This window comes from Cloeon dipterum, chromosome 1 (genome assembly GCF_949628265.1).
Source record: "Cloeon dipterum chromosome 1, ieCloDipt1.1, whole genome shotgun sequence".
Lineage (NCBI taxonomy): Eukaryota > Metazoa > Arthropoda > Insecta > Ephemeroptera > Baetidae > Cloeon > Cloeon dipterum.
Genome location: NC_088786.1, coordinates 35563348 through 35585887, shown reverse-complemented (window position 1 = coordinate 35585887; position 22540 = coordinate 35563348). Strand labels below are relative to the sequence as shown.

The 22540-nt window shown below is 41.6% G+C and overlaps 1 protein-coding gene across 1 annotated transcript in view; it reads left to right on the top strand.

The window, feature by feature from the left end:
* Positions 1-22540, top strand: part of VGlut (Vesicular glutamate transporter) — a 38146-nt gene that overhangs the window by 7333 nt on the left and 8273 nt on the right. Inside the window, exons 3-5 of the mRNA XM_065476670.1 lie at positions 21111-21388; positions 21534-21598; positions 22390-22532. Of these exons, the coding sequence (XP_065332742.1) occupies positions 21111-21388; positions 21534-21598; positions 22390-22532 (486 nt within the window). The remainder of the gene's footprint in view (positions 1-21110; positions 21389-21533; positions 21599-22389; positions 22533-22540) is intronic.

Genomic DNA, 22540 nt, shown 5'->3' with positions numbered 1-22540 from the left:
TCCCGCCAAAACAATATGAATGCGTGAACTGCGCATGCGTCAGAGCTGGCTGGATCTGACAAAGAAGTCATTCCTACATGCAAGTGCTCAAACCAGCTCTGACGCATGCGCAGTTCTCGCATTCATATTGTTTTGGCGGGAAAAAAGTTCGCACGTCGCGCTGGACTTTTGGGAGGGAAAAAATATCCACTTTACCTAATTCGACCCTCAAAAATCGATTGATGCGCTCAGAAATTTCGTCAAAGACAGCCTTTAAAATTAACCTCGACAATTTGCTTTCCACAGGATGCTAAAATATTCATGATCATTATTATTTTAATTTTATTAGACATTTTAACTTCTAACCATAGTTGGCAGTGAATGCGGATTCAAGGTTTCCGTCACACAAACAAAATAAAGTAAAAAAATCAGAGTTTTCCCACGCGCGTGCTATCCATTTTTAACTTTGACACAGTACATTTGCGTCGGCGATCGAAACAAAAGCGTCGTTTCCTGTCACGCGACAATTTCATCTGCCCCGACCGACCGAAAAAGCACTCTCGCAGTCCATTATTTGAGTCTTGGCGGCTGCAAAACAAAGAGGGGGGCGCCGAAATTGATTTGTAATGCGTTTAGCGATGGGGGTAAACAGCAGGCGTACATTATTTGGACACAAAACTCGCGCGACGAGCCGAGTTGTCATCGAGGCCGAATTTAATTTAGCATATCAGTGTGTGGTGAGATACTTGAGGGGGGATGCTGTTCTCTTATAATGAGGCAGCAAAGAGAATTCATTAAAGGGTTGCTCCCGAAGGTATTGCCGCCGCCACACCTAATGCCTATGCGCGCCGTCCCTTTGATATAATTGCAACCGTGCATTAGTCGGCTTCGCAGGCCATTATTTTGCGGCAAATCCTCTTAAAGCAAATAGTGAAAGCCATTGATACGCTCCCCGCGCGCGCACACACACACACACACGCACCCTCAAAAATTCATCAAAGTCAAAGTACTCTTTCACAGAGGGTTGGATTTGTCATTTTGATGCATTTTTAAATCTGATATTAGTGCTTATTTTGAAGCGATTTTATCGAAAATTATATTGTCAGACTCTCCAAAATCATTAAACCTAAAAAAATAGTTACCCCTAAATAATTGCACTGGGAAATTTTATTTCAGAATGATTTTGTTCAAATTATAACTGCAACCCTGTCAAAAAAATTAGGATATGCCGGAAATGCACAGTAATATCACTAAAACTTAATTTTGTATATATCAAGGAAATTATTTTTACGTCGAAACTGAAAATCTGATTCTGGAAAACATTTTAAAGATGATGAAATGGATCAAACGACCAAAAACTAAAATTTTTATGCTATGAAAGGAAAGGGAAAAAATGGCTACGATTTGCAAAAAAAAAAATAATAAATAAGTAATTGGTGCTTTAGAGTGAAATATTTGCTGATACCTGATTATTGATAATTTACACGCTCTCGTGTTGAATGCCATTTCATCGGCAAGACTTTTAAAGTGGAATGATACAGGGCAACAATTGAAAATTATTTGAATTGTTGGATGCCATAAACAATTGATCGATAAACAATTTGTTCAACAATTTGCATTAATAAAAAAGGACCTTCCTACAGTAAAAATTCAAATTTTGCCAATTTTCTCCAAAATTTGCAGTGCTTGAACATATTTTCTTGGCATATTTCGATTCCTCTCGTCGAGATCTATCCAATTGTGTGTGCCACTTATTGGGCAAACTCTTGGTTTCGAAATTAAATCGGATTTCAAGTAAGGAGACAGCCATTACCATTTGAAAAGCACGGCAACTTTCCAGCCAATTTTCTCAAAAAATTACAGTGCTTCTTAGGTCAATTTAGGCTTTAACTGAATTCTAAGGGATTACTTTATGCATTGCAAACAAGCATATTCCAGACTTTTGCATAATTATTCCTTTTTAACTTGCTAAACAATATTTTACATCGCAGCAGTTTTTAGCTTATAGGAAATTTTGTTTTTTGTGGTATTTTAACAGTCTTAGCCGCCCATGCAGCATTCCTTATCTTTAGCATGTGGAAAGAAGCAACTACAAAAACTCAATAATGCAAAATTGGTTGCATAAACAAAGAAAAGGAGAATTATTATCGTCTAGCCTGGAAAATTGATCTCACGTGGAAAAATGACTGAAATTAGCTAAGACCAAACGTTTTAGGAGTAAAATTCTACTTATTCTTGAGCATGTTATTCGTTTGTGCGAGGTTGCGTCTTCTTTAAATCGCACTCAACTCTCGGCATCTAGTTTAAGCCTCGCCGGCGGAGTGTTTGTGCTAGATAACCGTGCCAAATGCATGCGTCCACAGAAGGGTAGCTCAGCACCCACGTTGACCCATTTTCCTAATGGAGTGGAGGGAGGGATAGAGTAAAAAAAGCATACAAATGTCTCGCGGCGCAGAGGAGACAACGGTTCATCAAAACAATTTTTCCTCCCTGGCGAATAAAATCAATAGTGCTGACTTCTGGAAATTCGCTAATTTCGATCGGAGCAGAGAGGCTTTCAGCCGGGCCGGGGAATCGGGAGATGTAGCGAGCGATGATGGTGTCAAACGCCGCTAACAAAGACGCCTTTTCACGCTACATTTTTCATATTTGACGCGTCATCATTTCTTGCTCTCCCTTTGTCAGCGGGCGCAACTACGCTTTCCATTGTGCCCGCGATCACATGACTGCGCTCTGCGTCACCGACCAGGATTACGCCATGACTTCGACAAAATTGCAGCTCCGGAAATATGAGAGACTGTCGCGCCATGATATTTTTTCTTACATAACAGCCCAAATATTATCATAATTTACAGCACACTTTTAAAAATATACAATGGAGTAAATAAAAATGCATGGTGGTTGCTAATTGCTAGTAAACACAAAGATTAAAACGATTCTACGTTTTGACAAGTGTCCAGCGTGATTTAAACCAAGTTGAATAATGTCGAACTTGTTGTACGATGATTTTAGTTTCAAATTAATGTTTATTTTAATTCAAACGATTGGTGAGAGGCTAATAATGACAGAATTTCTCATTATTGAGTTAAAAACGTAGGGAAAATTTGGTGTGGAGACAATTTTAGATAAAAAATGATGGATGGTTTATTTTTTACATTCCGTAAATTTCCCCTAACAATAAGTTTGCTCTGATCTCTGAAGCTATCAAAGATTTAAAACGTAATGCAAAAATTGTACATGTTTCTGAAATGTGAGGAACATTATCGTTTGTTTACCGATTTTATTTTATTTCTGCTCTTCAAAATTAAGTTTCACTGAGAACATATTCTTACTGACTGAAATTAAACTTAATCACGGATCCAGAAAATTTTAAGCAATAATCTTTGAAAGCTTTTCAATAAAATCTAGAGAAATTGATTCATCTCGTTGAATGGAATGTACTTTTAAAAAAATTTCATCATGAATGAACTGAAACCTCTGACTTCGAAATTTAGTTTGAAACCATTTCCCTCTTTCCCACATTAAATTCCAGAAGCATTTTTACTCTTTTGGAACTCCACACTCCTTTACGCCTTCTAATTGAGAATTTTAACCTCATGATCTCAGTTTCATTGTTGAAATGGACACTTAAGAGGAATCTTCAGAGTTTACTTACATGTTCTTGAGTGGTTAATGAATATCAAGACTTCATTCTCGTTATTTTTAGAGTTATTTAATTTATTTTGACCAGTTTACATATTATTTTAGAGTCGAGGATGTTGAATGTGAACTATCAGACGATAATTTTGAAAATTTGTGCACAAAATGCAGGATCTAGAATTCCTCCGTATTTTTTCCACGCATTTAAGTGGAGCTGTTTTTTAGGTAAGGTCACCAAATCAAATGAATGTGCATAGTCTCGCGCCTGCGGAAAGCATGAAACGTCCACCTGGCGGACGGGCATGCAGGGCGCGTTGCATAACTCGGCTAATGATGGTGGAAACGGTGGCACTATACTTTGTGCGGCGCCTGGTGTATCGTTTTGCAGCTCTGGGGGTGCTTTACGGGCATTCAAGTCTCACTAATGAGCACGCGGCCCGAGGCGCAAGCAACAGTAGTGCTGAAAACTGAACAGCGAGAGAGCGAGCTTCCTCCTCCGACGTTTTGTTTGGCGCCCCCCAGCGCGCGTGGCGATGACTGACTGCTGATATGCGTTCGTTAAGAGGCTTTCATCGAAGGCAGAACAAAGCGTTGCTCCTCGGCTTAATGCCCGGCATGAGATAATGAATTTTATTCCGCACTGCTACGCGACTTATTACAATTTTATGCATTACGCCGGATTGCGAGCACCCCTATTACTATTTTTTCCTAATTGGTTTTAAAATAGTAAATAGGAGACTCCAATTAACTTGTAATCGAATTTATCATTAAAACTCCACTCCCTTAAGGTCGTTTAGAAATTTCTAGGTGTTTAAAAAATTCAGGACATTTTAAAATATGGAAAAATCTGACTTTAGAAAATTCTTTGTACACTCTCAGGTTTTAAATTTGATTTTTGTCGATGGTAGGCAGTTTACGGTCTTAATTTTATGGAGGAATGAATATTAAATAGTGAAAATTCAAGCTAAATATTTTAAAACATAATTTTCCCCATAAATTAAACATTCTGGTCTTTGAATTTGAAACATCTCATCAGATAAAAATATAATGAAAGTAATTTTTGCATTTCAAACCTCAAAAACTTCAAAAAGTCATTTTCCCCTTGAACAAGGAAAAAGCTTTCGCCCATTAGCCGAGAGTGGGAAAGGAGACCTTTGAGTACGTCGTCACGCAGGTGGTTTGAATGATGATTCTGGGGGAAAATCCGAGCTTGATAGAACGCAGCCACAAATCATTGCGACGTCGACAGCAACCTTAAAAGCTGGTTGTTTCTCGGCGGCGGCGGCGAGCGGAAAAGCGCCAGCAGTTCGTAACTCAATTTGGGCATCGGGAAAAAAATTGCTGAGCTCTTGAGTTGAAAGGATTGTCGTAATTGAAATGCAGAAACGAGTCAGTCGGTTGGAGGGGCTGCAAATTCAAATTGATGGCGATGCAGCGGCGGGAGAGAAATTTTAATCTCGATTTGCTCTCTCTCGGGGGTGGCTGCTTGCATGTATGCAATTAATAACCCGCGCCGGCAACGCTGCTCGTTATTACCAGATGATTCAACAATTGTGCTGGGTCATAAAGATTAAACGCTTTATTCCGTCTACGCGGCGATAAATTTATATTCATCCCTGCGCTTGTCCCTCTCCGCTGATTTATCGCGGCACTACCAGAAATTAGCTCTGCATGTCGCTTCTAGTTTGATAATCATTTGCATGTTGCCGCGTTCGCGACTCCAAGCTCTTTATCCTTTTTATCGCATCCAAACACGCCTTTTGACTATTCTTTGCCCTTTTTCTCGTACGGTGCGTTTCTTTCCTTCATTTTAAAGTTCAGATTCAGAGGATGAGAATTTTAAATTTGTCTGCTAATCATCCAATCCCAGAGCGCATTGAACACATTTTAAATTTCAGTTATCAAAATGCCGAAAGACCGTCTTTGACGAAGTTTCTGAGCGCACCAATCGATTCTTGAGGGTCGAATTAGGTAAAATAGATATTTTTCCGACCAAAAACGTACAGTGCGACTTGCGAACTTTTTTTCCCGCCAAAACAATATGAATGCGAGAACTGCGCATGCGTCAGAGCTGGCTGGATCTGACAAAGAAGTCATTCGTACTGGCGGTCTCTCTGCAAGTGCGCAAACCAGCTCTGACGCATGCGCAGTTCTAGCATTCATATTGTTTTGGCGGGAAAAAGTTCTACTTTTGCTACGCACGTCGCGCTGGACTTTTTGGTCGGAAAAAATATCCATTTTACCTAATTCGAGCCTCAAGAATCGATTGGTGTGCTCAGAAACTTCGTCAAAGACGGTCTTTAAATATAAATAATTCAATCTTGAACTCTCCCCAAAATATTTCTTCAATCAAATGAAGATATTAAAGGTTTCACAAAATATTAACTAATTTTTGATTAAATTGACAATTTTTGTTCTATTTTCAAGCCGTGCTGTTAGCTGAGGTTTGTGCCTGGCGCGTTGCTCATATATATACTATAAAAGAGGCTTTGCGGCTGAACGAGGTGCTGATTAAACTCGAGTGCATTTACGGCAGCGACGATCAAAGTGAAAGATGATCTGCGGCGATAATGAAGAATGATGACATTTTCGCCAGCGTGCCGGGGGGAGCCGCCCGCTCCTTGCTCACGTGCTGCATCCATCCATCCGTCCGTCCGCTCGCTCGCAGCCGAAATATTCAATAAGAGACGACGAGCGACCGTGTCTGCACAGCTCGAGATTTGCATTCAAGAGCCGCACTCTCTCCTATATAGTCATTATTACGTACTCGCACGGCGGCGCGCCGCCTGCACCCTTGCTTATTTCCCATCTCTCGCACGCGCCTACGTGCGATCTATGTAATTTGGTACACGCTCGTCGAGAGCGCCGATTAATTCATTCTTTATTATCGACGAGGGCCACGTGATCACGCGCACCACCACCACCACACATCATATATATTGCATTCCTCGCTAATATGCGCGGGGGGCCTCAACTGGTGGCTAAAGGTGCGTTAAAGGAGAGCTGCGACCCTAACTATTATTTGAGGATTCTGAATGGAAGCTCACAAAAAATCAAAACAGAAGCAACGGGGGCATATATCAATGAAAATTAATTCAACGCTCGCCGTTTTAGAAAAAAAAATATTGTTTTTAAGCTGTGGTAGAAAAAACGTTAGAAATTTATTTGTAAATGCATTCCAGGATTCGCAAAATTCCGATTTTTTCCGGAAAAACCCACTGCATTGTAAAATACTAGTTTTTTGCGTTTTTTTCTGCAATTTTGCGCATTTTTCCGAAACACATAACAAATGCATTTTTATTGAAAATAAAAACTGCTCATGAGATGGATGACCAAAAATAGGAATTTTTAAAAATCAGTAAAAAAGCCACCGGTTTCATTAAGAGATCGAATGTTCCTTTGGCGCGAAATGTGATCTTTTCGGGCAGCGGGGTCTAGATATGCGATAAAATTAGTTCCCACTGCGCAGATCCAAGATGGCGTCTGAATGTGGGAAACAAAAAGCACTTTTTGGATTCCCGTACGGGTGTCAAGAGTTTGTTTTTACGATCCAAAAGACACAATTAGTACAAGTAATGAAAATTATGTCACAATATTCTTTCCGCGCATTTTCACGTGGCCGTTTTTTCGCGCCATACTCCACCGGACGCCATATCTGCGCGTCGCATGAATCTGGACCCCGCTGTTTTCGGGGTTAAATTCGGAAAAATGCGGAGAAACTCAAAACTGGTGGGGTTTTCCAGCTGGTGCATTTTTGCGAATTGCAACATTTATAGAGAACCGTGTCGTTCATAGAAAAATTATAAGTGTGGAATCATTCGTTGTAAAAATCGTCTTGTTACCAACTTGTTTCAGGTGTCCGCCGCTATCTTAAATCATATCTAGAACAACTGAATTTTGATTTCTTTTAGTAATTTTATTGATAAAAAGTCGTTTAAAAGCGTTGGAAATCAATGAAAATCGATAAAGCAATAAAAATTATGTCTGCCGACCTGCATAGTATTTTTTTCAGTAAGATTTTTATGACTTTGTTTCGTAAAGGTTTCCTAAAACTGCTCTTTAGTCATGAAAAGCTAACGAAAGAAATTAAAATTTGTTTGGTAATGAAGTCTCTTAATTTACAAAACAAATTACCAATAATTCCAAATCACCCTCCACTTAACGCCACTTAAATTTTCAAGTAACTACAAACTATTGACATGTACGTTAACAAGGGAAAGTTTTGAAATTTTTTTTATAATGACAAAGTTACGAAGAAATATATTTTCGTGTGACATTATTGGTGTGCGTCCTCTTTCGATAAATCAAAAAGCAGTTGCGCAAATTGAAAAGAACGAAATCTGTAGGAGCATTGGCAGAAACACACACACGCACTCACCGGCACCGGCGGAGCAAAGCTGCTTATCTTTTTGCGATGACGCACTAAGTCTTCCTCTATTTTCTGGGACATGTAAGCAATCAAAGGGCTTATCAGCCAGCCGCTGCATTTTGTATCCGCGCGTGTACGGCGGCGGCGAGTGTATTGTCGTCGCTTTAGTGCGCCCACTTGAGCGGCAAAATCTCCAGAAACAACCCTCATCCACATAAATCTAGCTCGGCAAAAAAATATAATCCTCTTTGATGACGTCACAAAATCCGCGCGGAAAACGTGCCGCACAAACTGCTTTTCCTACCATGCAGGATTTTCGTGAAAAGATCGCGCAGATGACGCGCAGACGGATTTTGAAGTGATACGGGATAAAATAAAATAAAAAGGGCAGAGAAATTTGTATTGTATTTCTTTGGACTTGGTTGAAGTGGAGGCAAATTTTCGTATAGCAGACGCAATAAAAGTGACTGGGAGCGAAGGGCAGGATTTTATTGCGAAAGCAATTATATCGGTGCGCCCAGGGCCAGACGAGAGAGAGCAGAGCAGAGCTGCCGCCGAAGACCATCATCATTTCGCTCCCGTGTTGATTCAGTGGATGGATGGCAAGAGAGGAGCGCAGGCAGGCAGCCAGTCCCGAGCGCCGTTTAATGTTTACAATGCAGGCAAATATTGACAATGGCAAAAAGCTGAACTATGTTATATTGCTGCCGCTGAAGGGGATCATCCCAGGAAATTACATTCAAATTCTCAGGTCCTCATTTGAATTTAATCACAGCCATAGTCTGCTTTGGTGGCCACACGAGCGAAAAAATGCGGAGTAAATTTTTCTTTTACAAATTGAAAAGCTGAATTATTAATTTTAATTATATGAAATTGTCTAATACTGACATTTTCCGGCAGAGAATTTTTTAGAATAGATTGTTTTTGAATTCAAACGGCGCACAACTAAATAAATTCAAAATTTCTGCTTTTTAAAAAATAAAATGTTTGCATTTATTGAAAATATAGCAAAAAATCGTGGTAAAATTGATCAAGAAAATTTTATGTTTTAATTTTTAAGTATTCAAAACTCTTTAAGAACACTTTTAAGTTTAATTATTTTTTATCAGGGTCTTCCAAACGACCATTTAGAGCTGCGTAGATTTATTTTTTTAAATTATAATATTATAGAATTGGTTAATTTGGCTTCAAACTGGAAATTACACGTAAATGATTCAAACTAATGGACAAATTTTTATTTCCTAATATTTAAAATTATTATCAAATTCATGAGTGTGCCCTCAAAAAGTATTTCTCAACATATTTTACGCCACGCAGTGACCATTGCGTCATGGACGTTTGAGCGGGAGAGTGCATTATCCACATAGTGCGTAATGCTCATGAATCAACCCCCGACCGACGGACTCGTCTGGTGGGTGCCTTCCCCGCGCCGCAATATTTCATCCCCCGCTCGCAACGCACTTTGGGTAACGAGACCGGCTGGCAGTGCTGCCAGAATTATATCGCGCGCATTGTTCATTGGGGTGGCACGAAACCGATATGGATTGCATTACGATGCCGGCAAAAACAGAACGACGATGATGATGATGATGCTGTTACGCGAAAACTTTTTTATTGTGAATCGAGTTATCAAGCGCACGCCGAGTCGGTGTAATATAATCAAATCAGGCTCCCTCTTGTCTCTTCCTTTCATCTTTTTTTCCCTTTTGTCGCGGGCGGGGAAAGGTCGCCGCCGAATATATACTGCTTTATTTCCTTGTGTGCGTGCGCAAGCGGGGAATTTGGAGGTTTTTGCATGTCCGAAAATAGCAGCAAAAGCGATGTTTGTGCGCCGGCCGCTGATTTAATTTCCACAGACCTGGTGAATGGAAAAAGGCCTCCCTTTCGCCATTTCGCCAGATTCGCGTCTTTGATGAGGCCTTTTCCGTTTGCTGCTCGGCCGCAGACCCTTTCACTTGGCATTCATTGCGTGCTGCGTCGGTGGTCGGGGGCATGTTGTGTGTGTATGTGTTGTTATGACGAGTCCCAGGGGAGCCTGTTAACAGGTGCATCAAGTGCAGCTGTTGCAACTCTCAGAGGTGTCGTGTCGGTCGTGACCCCTTATTGCGCCGATTGTTATCGTCAACAGGTGATTTCCACTCGAATGAAAATCTAATCCACTGCCAAAAAATTCTTGTATTAGACTGGAATCTACCAGTTTGAAGCCCCGACAGATGGCGCCACCGTATACTTTCGTAATAAATTTAATTTTAAGACACTTCCGCTGTGATTTCAGACGCAAACGTGCCACTGTGCATTCTTCACTTAATATGTTTTATTTTGGCGGGCTGAAAACCAAAATCAGTCCAGCCATTCGCCGTAAAAACGTTGGAAAATATTTTATATTTAAAAAAATAGTTTTTCCTGATTCTACGGCGATTTGCTTAACCGATTTTGGTTTTCAGCACGTCCAAAGAAAGCAGAAAAATATTTCTGACTTGTAGTAAAACATAACTCATTTTGACTGTCACAAAACGGCCAATTTTCGTGGAGAAAAAGGCGGCGGGTGGGTCTCAATGAAATACAATCAATTTTTATTAGAGCCCGCTGCGCCAGATTATCATTTCGTCGGCTTGGAGGATATCAGTTAGCCTGTCCCCCGAGACCGTCCGAGAAAAGACCAAGGGGGACGTCTCATTCTCATTGATCACAGGCTGCCGCGTTATCCAAGAGGAAAAATGACTTCTTGTCTGGAAAATAAAATCCTTTCTGCTGTCGAGCCTTATTAATTCGCATCGGCTGCGTCTCTCTAAATAATCGCATCAGCAACAACAAAGTGCCTGGGGCGCCATTACCGAGCCATTCAGTCAAATCTGGCTGCATAATCATTTGTATCAGGCCACCCCGAGCGACAAAGCAGCGCCCTGTGTGGCGATACGCGTGTCTTTTCACATTTGCTGACTGATTGTCGGGCCCGCGAGGCTCGATTTAACGAGGTCCCCCAAAGCTCGCAACACACAAACACCCGGCAGCCGCTCCCCCGCGTCGTCCGATCGATTTTCAAGCAAATTCGTAATCGAGTGCGGATCAGATGCACGGATTTGACTAAACTCAATGCGAAAATTTGAATGTTTATCTGTAAAAATTATAATATTAAAAAAAATTGCCCAGCTTTTCCGTTAATACATCGCCGCACGAGCGGATAACACTCAGTGATCAGTGCGGAAAATAACGAGCTGGGTAATTACCGATAAAATACGGCTCTATTCGGGAAAGTGAAAAATCATGTGGCTTAATCACCGCTCGCGCGAGGGTGCGCGTTCGGTTCTGCTCGACGAGCGAGTGAGTGCTGCTGGAAAAGCGTCAAAAGGAGCTCTGATTTCCCTGAGGAATATTTTCTGCGGTGGCGGGGCCTCCCGTGTAGTGTGCGTATTACTGCACGCCGGCTAAAGATGGATTACCCGGTGAGATTATCAAGATGTCATCTCTCGCAGACGAGACGAGAGTTCCACCTACCCTGCGCTCTCGTCTAAAGCTCTCGTGCAAATAAAACACTTCTTACTTGAGTGAAATCGAAGACTCTCGGATTGAATTCACCGTCGAGTCGAGTCAGCGGCTCTTGAAAAGAATTTTCTTTTTGAATTTTTTCAATCTACCTGAGCTTTATGAAATGCTCCATAATAAATACTATGTAGTCTTATTCAGATATGACGCATTCACTTGTCTAGGTTGAAGGTTGATACTTAAAGACCGTCTTTGACAAAGTTTCTGAGCACACCAATCGATTCCTGAGGGTCGAATTAGGTAAAATGGATTTTTTTCAGTCCAAAAAAGTCAGCGCGACGTGCGAATTTTTTTCCCGCCAAAACAATAAGAACCTAAATGCGAGACCTGCGCATGCGTCAGAGCTGGCTGGATATGACAAAGAAGTCATTCGTACAGGTGGTCTCTCTGCAAGTGCTCAAACCAGCTCTGACGCATGCGCAGTTCTCTCATTCATATTGTTTTGGCGGGAAAGAAAGTTCTTACGTCGCGCTGGACTTTTGGGAGGGAAAAAACATCCACTTTACCTAATTCGACCCTCAAGAATCGATTGGTGTGCTCAGAAACTTCGTCAGAGACGGTCTTTTAATAAAAAAAATCGGAACAGCTTCAAAGCACTTCGTGTTAAGGATTTATTTATGTAATCGGTAACACTGTGACTTAGTCATGTTAATCTGCATCTTATTTTAGAGGGAATACTGCCTAAAAATTGCATGTTATGTTATTGTTGATAATTATCGAAATATTTTAAGCTTATTCCTCACGTCTATCTATTTTCCAATTGTTATTCATCGTCGAGGCAATAAAAAGATCATTTAACAACATTTTCTTAAAATATATTGCTTTCCCGGTAAGTCGCTATCCAAGCAATTTAACAGCGAATCCGAGCAAATGCACGGCGGCAGGCACCTGTTAATTAGTTTGCAAAAGCCATATAAGATATCTCAAAGTCATTCTCCTCGAAAACGCGCTCTCTCTCCTTTTATTAAAAATTCAAGTCCCCGTAAAGAGGCCTTAATTAAAAGTCTCTCGTGCCCTCGCCGGGGTGTGTGCCCCCGGCTGGCTTGCTGGCTTTGAAAACGAAACCCGGAAGTCCTATTAGAGGGGCTGGCTATACGGCAAACAGGACAATATTGGCCTGCCCGCCGCTTTGTGCCTTCACGGGAAATATTAAGGGGGAAATTATGTTATTCGGAATTTGAAATGTAATCACGGCGTATATGAGCCCGTGTTGCATGCACACGAGGCATTTATCTGGCCGCGCCGATCTCCCCCTGTCTCGCGCGCCGAAGCTTTGACTGACGTTGCGCGCTTTGACAGCATGCAACAGATACACGCGCTGCCGTGTTTCACGTCCCACTGAATTTGAATATATGAAGGAAGACTTTCAGACTGCGCATAGTTTGATATATGTGATGTTTGCTCTTGCAGCTCAACAAAACCAGCGCTTTTGTGTTTGTGTTCGACGTGTGGACAAACTCCCACGCGAGGAAAACGGTTTTTACAAATTCTGAATCAATTTCTATCATTTTAAAACAGCTTTGCTTTGGTTGGACATAATTCAAGATTGTTTATGTAAATATATCGATTGGTTGGGAAAATTTTTAGAGCTTGACTTTAAATACAATTGCAAATAAAATTTAAAATTATGAAAATAAATTAATGGCTTTAATTCATGCAGATTTGAAAACCAGGAATGGGGGCTATAAGTAGTGTACTGAGAGAAAAATATTTTCACACGCTTTAGAACTGTGAAAACCAGCTGTTTCGGCGCCTCAAGCCTCATCAGCTGCAATTTACTTGCTTATAAAATTCACCGCTGTATATAGTATTTGGCAGCCGGAAATTTTGAATCACGGTCGTTGCAAACGATCAACTGCGCTCATTTCTGAGCAAAACTAAAAGAGAATTAAAATCTTATGACGAAAATTCTGATTTTTAAATCACGAAAAATGTAGAAAGGAAAATTTCTGTGTGTCCCTTAACGGCTACAATCCGAATCAAATTGGATACTAGGCCTAATGTCTAGAAACATTGCTATTAAGAATTTTAATTTAATAGGATAAAAATTGAAAAAAGGAAAATTGGGTAAGAAATTATTTTAGTCTTTGTGGATTTGGAAACCTGGCAATGGCAATAAGTGAACAAGTTTGGTCTTCAAATACTCGTAAAGTTGATGAACAATTAAAATTTTTCTTTATTATTAAAGAGGAATGATACTGCAAAAGCCTGGAAAATGCTTGTTGCTAATGCATAAACTCATCGCTTAGGATTCAGTTAAAGCCTAAATTGACCTAAGGAGCGCTGTAATTTTTTGAGAAAATTGGCTGCAAAGTTACCGTGCTTTTCAAATGGCGATGGCTGTCTCCTTACTTGAAATCCGATTTAATTTCAAAACCAAGAGTTTCCCCAATAAGTTGCATACACCGTTGGACAGATCTCGACGAGAGGAATCGGAATATGCCAAGAAAATATGTTCAAGCGCTGTAAATTTTGCAGAAAATTGGCAAAATTTGAATTTTTATTGTAGGAAGGTCATTTTTTACTATTGCAAATTGTTGAACAAATTGTTTTTCGGTCAATTGTTTAAGGCATCCAACAATTTAAATAATTTTCGATTGTTGCCCAGTATCATTCCACTTTAAAAATAAAATGAATATAGTTCACTTTCTGACTGCATATTGTATTTTTGTATTTTATTTTATTAAGTCAATGATGAGATTACCCTTTTTTAGAAAACAACTAAACTCAAATCCCCAAATCGCAGTACGTCTCTCTCGGCGTTTCTCACTCGACGGGCCGAAGCGTAATCAACAAATGAAGAGAAAGGCGTCGACGAGAGCGGGAGAGGATAAAGACAACATCACGCTCTCGCAATCCTCCGAATGCAAAACAATCTCGTTTTTTATCTGACGGGGCAATCTGAGCGCGCTTTAAATTACCTTTGATTATTTCGGCTCGGCAGCCGATTGTTTAACCCCGGCGAGTGTCGCACTTATCTGATTGCAGCGCCCCTTGCGCGTAATTATTGCCTGGCTGAGAGAGCAGCGCAGCGCCAGCGTCTTCATGAATTTATATTGCTTGCCGGGCGGCACATAAAAAGCAAGGGGTCTTCGGCTCTAGGATATGAGCCACGCGTTTCTCGTGTTTGCCGCGATTTGCATAGCGACTGCATTTGTAACTCAGCCATCACGGCCGCTGGCCTGACGTGCACTCGCGCAAATAAATCTCAAAGCGCGAGGATTTTTCACACACACGAGAATATTTTTTTTGTTTTTCTTCGCCGGAAGGGGGGAGGCCACTCTAGGCAACATTAAAACTTTTACGGCCCTCTCGGATTGCAGCAGCAGCCGTATCGCAATTTGAGCGCGTGCGAAATCAAACCCCGCGGTTTATGTGCTTTCACGCTCGCTCTCCGTGTTTTTTTAATCTGGATATTGGCGGCGGTGTCTCGGGCGCTGCACAATAAGAGCGGCTCCGTACCAGCGAACAAACAGCACCAGCCTCCCAGTGGACACACTCATTGTGCCATTGTCGGCGGCGGTTTTGTTGCAAACTAATCTTGTTAATGGATCCGACCGACGTTTTTCTCTGCACCCACGCTGAAAAATTACTTCCGCACTCTGATTCGAAAAACGGGAAAGACGATTCGCTTTAATTTCTGGCTCGCAAAATATTAAATGCAATTATTATGTTGCAAGCAGCTGACAGATGACGCCAGTTTTTGGTGAAATAATTTTATTTATTATTTGGCTTGAAATCCGTAGTTGTAAGTTTCAGCTCGTTTTTATTGTTCCAAATGTATAATATAATGCACAGCAGCAGGGTCCAGATTTGCGATTAAATTGGTGCGCACTGCACAGATCCAAGATGGCGTCTGAATGTGGGAAACGAAAAGCTCTCTTTGGATTGCCGTACGAGTGTAAAGAGTTTGTTTTTATGATTCAAAAGACACAATTAGTTAAAAGTAATGCAAATTATGTCTCAATATTGTCGAAAACTTGCTTCTTTTCGCGCATTTTCACGTGACCGTTTTTTCGTGCCAAACTCCACTGGACGCCATATCTGCGCGTCACACGAGTCTGTCCTCCGCTGATATGTATAGAAATCAGAATCATTCCCGAACTTGTCAACGGATGGTTTTGCCTGCGCCGCGTCACATGGGCAGCCGCCAGCCGCCGTGAATCCGGCTAAACTGCGCCAGCCACGCCAGCCGCCGGTGGAAAAGGGTTAAAAATTAAACTTTCCAGGAGAAAAAAATGTCTTCCGGCCCTTCGCGTCGCTACGCACTGTCAAACTTCACGTTTAAAATATTGTCAGCCGCGCCAGCCGCCAGTGAAATGGCCAGCCGCCGCCTTAAATCTAAAAAAATGGTTTATAAAAATCAGAAAACTGATATATGCAACCTGCATGGTACGCCGGATGAGCTGAAAGCCTAACCAAGGATTCGCAGGCGCTGATTAAGAACACACGTCCTGGAATTTCCGGCTTATAGTTCCGGGATTTCCGCTTAAGCGCTGATGTGATGAGAGAGCTTGGCAACGCGCAAATAGCGCCCATAAAGGCAAGCTTTTAAGAATATTAGCGCGTTCTACAAGTTAAATAACACTTTATATGGGTAAACGGCGATTGATTCGGGAGCAGTCGGGGGAAGGAGGCGAGAGAAAAATCATCGGCCGGCGTCCCCCAGCAGATCTGCGAGTGAGTGTGTGTGTATGTGTGTGTGTGTGTGCCGGCTCGCTCGCCCTTTTTATATATCCTCTAGCATGGATGATAATATACCTCCCAAGGCTTTCACGTCGACCCGCCGCCGCCGCCGACGACGAAAGAGAATTGAGCAAATCGAAGGAGAGAATTGCTTTTATCTGGGCGCGAGCTAGACCTTTTTCTTAGACGCCCGAGAGCAGCCAGTCGAGCTTCTGCAGCCGGTGCGTCAATGTGGTTGTGGCTCTCAGGCAACAGGTATTTACTATATATTCCCACGCTTCCTTTCATACTCGACTTCTCGCACCTGCCCCGCGTCCAGCTCGCTATGCATTTAGAATGGCGGACCCATTTTCCTGGTGAATAGTTTTGCTTTCTTTTATTGATTTTGGACTTTTGATCTCTTGACGCTTGCTGAAAACGGATGACGTGCGTTTAAATGCTTTCGCATTGTTCATCAAATAACAACTATAGGTATATGACCAAACCTTCATCAAACATTAAGCATATTTGGTTAAAAAAGACTTTATGATTTTTAGTTATATAAGAAAAACCTCTCTAGGAGAGGAAAATCTTAAAAATTTTAGAACCTTCGTGAATCTTTTGAATTTTTGTTGTTTCCCTTGAAGATTTGTTTTTTTATTAAAGTTATAATCGTAGCACGTAATCTCCATATTCTAACAGCTGATGAAATTTCCTGCGTTTCATGGCGATCAAAACTTTCCTGCAGATTTTTTTTGTTTCTAAAATATTTTCTGAAATTTAAAGCTTATCATGGGTTGTAAAATTTAGTCTTTTTTCCTTATTTGATTTAGATGGATCATCTGGACCGATTATCTTGAGTCAGTATCGAGCTTTTAATGATTTTCACAGCTAAAACAGGGACTTTCTGGTTATAAAAAATAGAACATCAATTGATTCGCCTCATCAAATTTATAATCTACAGGGAGAAATCATTGAAAAATATGGTTTCAAATTTAGGGGTTGAAAGAATTCCATTGCTAAATACCTTTGGAACTACATTACTCGCTATAATCGTCGAATTTAAATTTTCCCTTGATGTTTTTTACTCCTGAAAGAGGCTCGATTTAAATTTATTCCTATTTATATACGCTAAAACGTAATATTCTAAAAGTTTCCTTGTCGGTTTACACTTTAAAATGTTCTAAATCCAAACACTGCTCTGTTATACATTGAAGGCTTAATTCTTAATTGTTAGAGTCCATTTTAAGACGATCCACGAAGCAGGAAAAAATAGAAATTATTTTGTTCTGCCATGAGTCAGTCCACCCAAGCTGAAATTCTACCTTTTTTCCTTTAAAACGTCAATACAACTTGGATCCTTTCGAGTAAAAAAAAATCGATCGTTCCCCGTTCTTGCATAAGCTTTTCTCGAAATCCGGTCGCCGGACACTTGAGCGTGCAAAAAGCACACAAACGCCCCATCAGAAAAATCGTTCCCCTGCGATGCAATGTGGTTAAGTGTGATTGTTTGCAGCCGTCAGTCAGTCATCGAGTTGGTCAAATCAATCTTTCAAGCGTTCCCCCCGCCCGCCCGCCCGTTCGCAAAGAGCAACGAGAGAGAAAGAGAGAAAGAGAGAGAGTCGCTCGCAGAGTGCTGTGCACATAGACGCGCGTAGTGTGCTGCGTGAAGGTATATTCCTTGGCCCTAATAAAGCGGCCTAAAGAGCATTTTCATGTGATTGGTATCCATGGCAACGAATGCATCACCAGCAGCGGCAGCACCGCGAAAACGCGATACATTGACGTTGTACTGAATCATATGGGTGTTGGTTGACATCGGGCGTGTGTAGTACCTTGAAACAAATTTAAAGCTGCATTATTTGCCGATGGGGTGCGTGTTGCATCACGGGCAACCGGGGGATGCGAAAACAAGAGGCCTGCTCGGTATTGCATCATGGTGCCGCAGGAAGTCGTTCGAATGCAAATTTTGTTAATCAAATCAGTGTGTGCGTAGGCGAGTAATCTGATCCACTGGCAAACAATAAATATAGGCGATGGTGAAATCTCTTTTGCGACTTGATTTGTTTGGGTATGGAAGCCATAAAGTTGTGTGTTCATTGAATTTCTAGATTTTTTTTCTTGTTTTATTAAACTTTATTAAACTGGCTTCAGCACCGTTTGTTTAAAAAAATATTGAACACTAATGATTTTCCCGATCCTGAATTTAAAGACCGTCTTTAACGAAGTTTCTGAGCACACCAATCGATTCTTGAGGTTTTATTGGATATTTTTCCCGACCAAAAAGTCCAGCCCGACGTGCGAACTTTTTTTCCCGCCAAAACAATGTGAATGCGAGAACTGCGCATCCGTGAGAGCTGGTTTGAGCACTTGCAGAGAGACCGCCTGTACGAATGACTTCTTTGTCAGATCCAGCCAGCTCTGACGCATGCGCACTTCTCGCATTCATATTGTTTTGGCGGGAAAAAGTTCGCACGTCGCACTTTGACTTTTTTGGTCTGAAAAATATCCATTTTACCTAATTCGACCCTCAAGAATCGATTGGTGTGCTCAGAAACTTCGTCAAAGACAGTCTTAAACTAATAATTGAAAGATCAAAATATTAAATTCAAGAGCTCGAACATTTTTGCTTGAATTTTGAGAGCAAATTATCGTTTGAGGATTGCAGCATAGTGGAAATCGAATAAAAGACTTAATCCTCGTTGAAATTCAGTGTTATTTAATTTAATTGAACCAATTTTGGTGAATTCGTGAATCCAGTCCGCCCTAATTCGTGAGTTCATCTTTGCTGGACGTTTTCTGAGCTGTGTTATTTTCGTGTCTAAATACAAATACCTGTTGAAATCCGTGTTGTATATTGATGGAAAAGGTCTGTCGTCTGTCGGGCGGCAATCCCCAAGCGTCCACTTCAAACATGCGGCAAATGAGCAATCGCGTTCGCTGATGGCTCGCTGGCCACCGCCGCCACGTGTTATCGATTTTCACAGCTTTTACGGGGCGCAATAATGGCTGGAATAATAATAATAAATAAAATGCAGGGCGTATAAATAAAGGGCGGGCGGGTGGGCGAGTTGGCGGAAATCAGGGGCCGGCTTTTCTGCATTTGCACCCTCTCGGTCGGCGTGTATATGTGCCCCGGGCTGCTGAAAGCAATAAAGGCCGGCGCGCCGATGGGGGTGTCACAGCTCAACAGACTTGTCGGCCGCAGACACGGCCAAGAAATTGCCTCTTCAGCGCCGCATAAAGAAAACCAATTAGCATCGAGAGGCGCGTCTGCCGCGCACTTCATATTTAATTATGAGTGCACCTCTCACGCTTAATCAAACCGAATCATCGCCGCCTTTGTGGACGGCGTTAAATTTCAGCCCGCTCAGAACCAGGCGTGTGTTGTCCCTCTGAGAATTAGCCAAATGACAACTTCACCAAGTAAGTGCGGAGGATGCATCCGTCTTTAATCACGGCCATAATAATAGATAATACTGCTGCGAGACGGTAAAATCCTTACTGCCATTACATAAACCAATCCAATTAATCCTTCAGGGAGAGGTTGAAGCGAATTATTCCAAGTAAAGCAGCATTGAAATTTCCTGAGTATTTTGGCTGATATAAAAGTTTTTTATTTTTCTTTCATGGTAAGCACAAAATGCTTTTTTTAAGAGAAGTTTCCCCTCACAATTTGTTTGCAGATCTCAAAGTGAAAAATCAAAATCAGCCTCGAAAATCTAGTCAAGCGTTGATAATGAAGTTTTTAAGAAACATATTTTTTTAAGTCAATTTGAACTGGAAACAATTGAAAATTATTTGATTTGTTGGCTGCAATTAGCAGTTGATCGATAAACAATTTGCTTTAAAGTGGAATTATGCAGGGCAAGAATTAAAAATTATTTGAATTGTTAAATGCCATACACAATTGATCGATAAACAATTTGATTAACAATTTGCAATAATAAAAAAGGACCTTCCTAAAGTAAATATTCAAATTTTGCCAATTTTCTCCAAAATTTTGAGTGCTTGAACATATTTTCTTGGCATATTCCGATTCGTCTCGTCGAGATCTGGCCAACGGTGTATGCCATTTATTGGGGAAACTCTTGGTTTTGAAAATAAATCGGATTTCAAGTAAGGAGACAGCCATTACCATTTGAAAAGCACGCTAACTTTCCAGCCAATTTTCTCAAAAAATTACAGTGCTTCTTAGGTCAATTTAGGCTTTAACTTGTAGGGTACCTACATTCCGTCAAACAATGAAACTGAATCCTAAGGGACGAGTTTATGCATTGGCTACAAGCATTTTCCAGGCTTTTGCAGAATTAATCGGCCGCATCGAATGCAAATCATATTCAATTGTTGCTTTTTATTCAGCTGAAATTTTATCGTGTATTGCAACATAAATTCTCTGCATGAGCCGAAAATACGGAGATTTTCATCGGGCCGTGTGGTTAATTTGCGTTTTTAATCACAAAGAGTGGTTTGATAATACGTATTCCTCCTGATGCGGTGTGGGAGCTTTTGTGTAAATTGCGCTTGAAACCGGTTGAGCGCAGCGCAAATAGAGCAGCAGGGGTCTAGGTGTGGACAAATTGTGCGTCGGTGCCAACCAGATCTCCAGCTGTGCGGCTGCTTATTTATCTCTGGATCAGTCTAATGAGTTTTTATTACCAAACTCCCTCCTGTTGATGATGATCACGGCGCACTCTAATTATGTGCTGCTGCGTCCAGCGCAGCCTTTTGATGTATGATTAACCGTGGCGGGCCGACCACTGGGAATTGCAGTTTTAATTCGCAGAGCGCGCTTTGATTAAAATAATCAAAGCCCGAGTTGGACAAATGTCTGCGGTTTTGATGAGCTTTTCAGCGCACAAATTACTTTCACTGCGATTCCTTGAAAATTAATAATTCAAAATGTATTTTCCAGACACCAGCAATATGAGGAGTTCGAAATGCCCGACCAACAACAGCAGCAGTACTCCCAGATGTCCGACATGCAGAACCTGCGCGACGTGCAGCCGCCGCACTTGGGCTACAACAAGGCCGAAGAGGCGTCTTTCGGCCCCGGGGGAGCAGAGCTGCCGGGGACCCCGCAATCGGCCCCGGAAATAGAGAGGCCGCCGCTGAGGCACATCGACAAGTACATCAGACCAGAGTGCCCCTGCCTCAGCAAACGATACACCGTGGCTGTGCTAACCTGCGTTGGTAAGAAAAATCCATTACAGAAAAATTATATTTTTAAAAATCGAACTAAAAATAATTTCAACCTATGAGAAAAGTGTTTGATCTAAAAATATATCTGAACTCAAGTGTCCCACCGATAGAAATATATTTTTTTCCTTGATTTCAGGCTTTGTTATTTCATTTGGAATGCGTTGCAACATGGGAATGGCGAAATTGCAATTTGAACACAGAGTAAGTCAATCGATTTATATATTAGCAGGCGGGCTAACCGTTGTCCGCTGACAGCACTAAACAAGTGATAAACGACACGGAAGAATCTCGCAAATTAAGTTTTTGCCCCAAATTCCGCTGGGCTGTTTCGCCGAAAGTTGTGCTCATTCATCCAGGCGGCGCTTGCCCTCTCTCTCTCGGTCTGGCTCTTTGGCTGCCGGGGCTTCTAAAGTGTAATGGAGCGAATATCGCAGCCACTTGCCATCAGCCGAGAGCGCGTCACGCATTCAAAATCAACCCGAGCCAAGGAGAGACAGAGAGAGAGAGAGAAAGCTCCATTTATTTTTTCCCGTCGCCTCGCTCCACTTTTTGCTCCCTCGCTCGTCTGTTCGTTCGTTTCCGGCGCGATCTTTTCATTTGCACCCTCTCGCTCTCTATTTTGACTATTATATGCAACACTCAGCACTTTGCAGACTATGATTTTCTTTTCTAGAATCGTGCGCGTTATTATTGCTAACAATAAGCACAGTAGTTGTATTTTCGTGCGACAATGAGAGTCGACGAGTGCTCGCTCTCTCGCTCAGTCAGACGAGAGGATTTCCCCATTTATCAGAGTTATATGAGCCAGAAGAGAGATGATAGCGGTTCTAATGCATTTTTTGAATGCTGCGCTCTGCTCTGCTCCCCCTCCCGCCCGCGCTAGAACGGAGCAGCGGTGACATCGCCTTTAATATTTTTGCCTCCTGGACCAATCGAGCCGGAATTTTGCTTACGAGTTCGGGACGGATAATTGAGAATTGCCGTCTTTTCAGGAGAAAACTAATGGATCAGACGGGGTAGCGCCAATAAAATGGTCCGTGGGGGTGGAGAGTGCAGTGGATTCTTCCTTTTTCTGGGGCTACCTTGTCACCCAAGTACCAGGAGGGTTCTTAGCTTCTAAATATCCTGCAAATAGGTAATGCC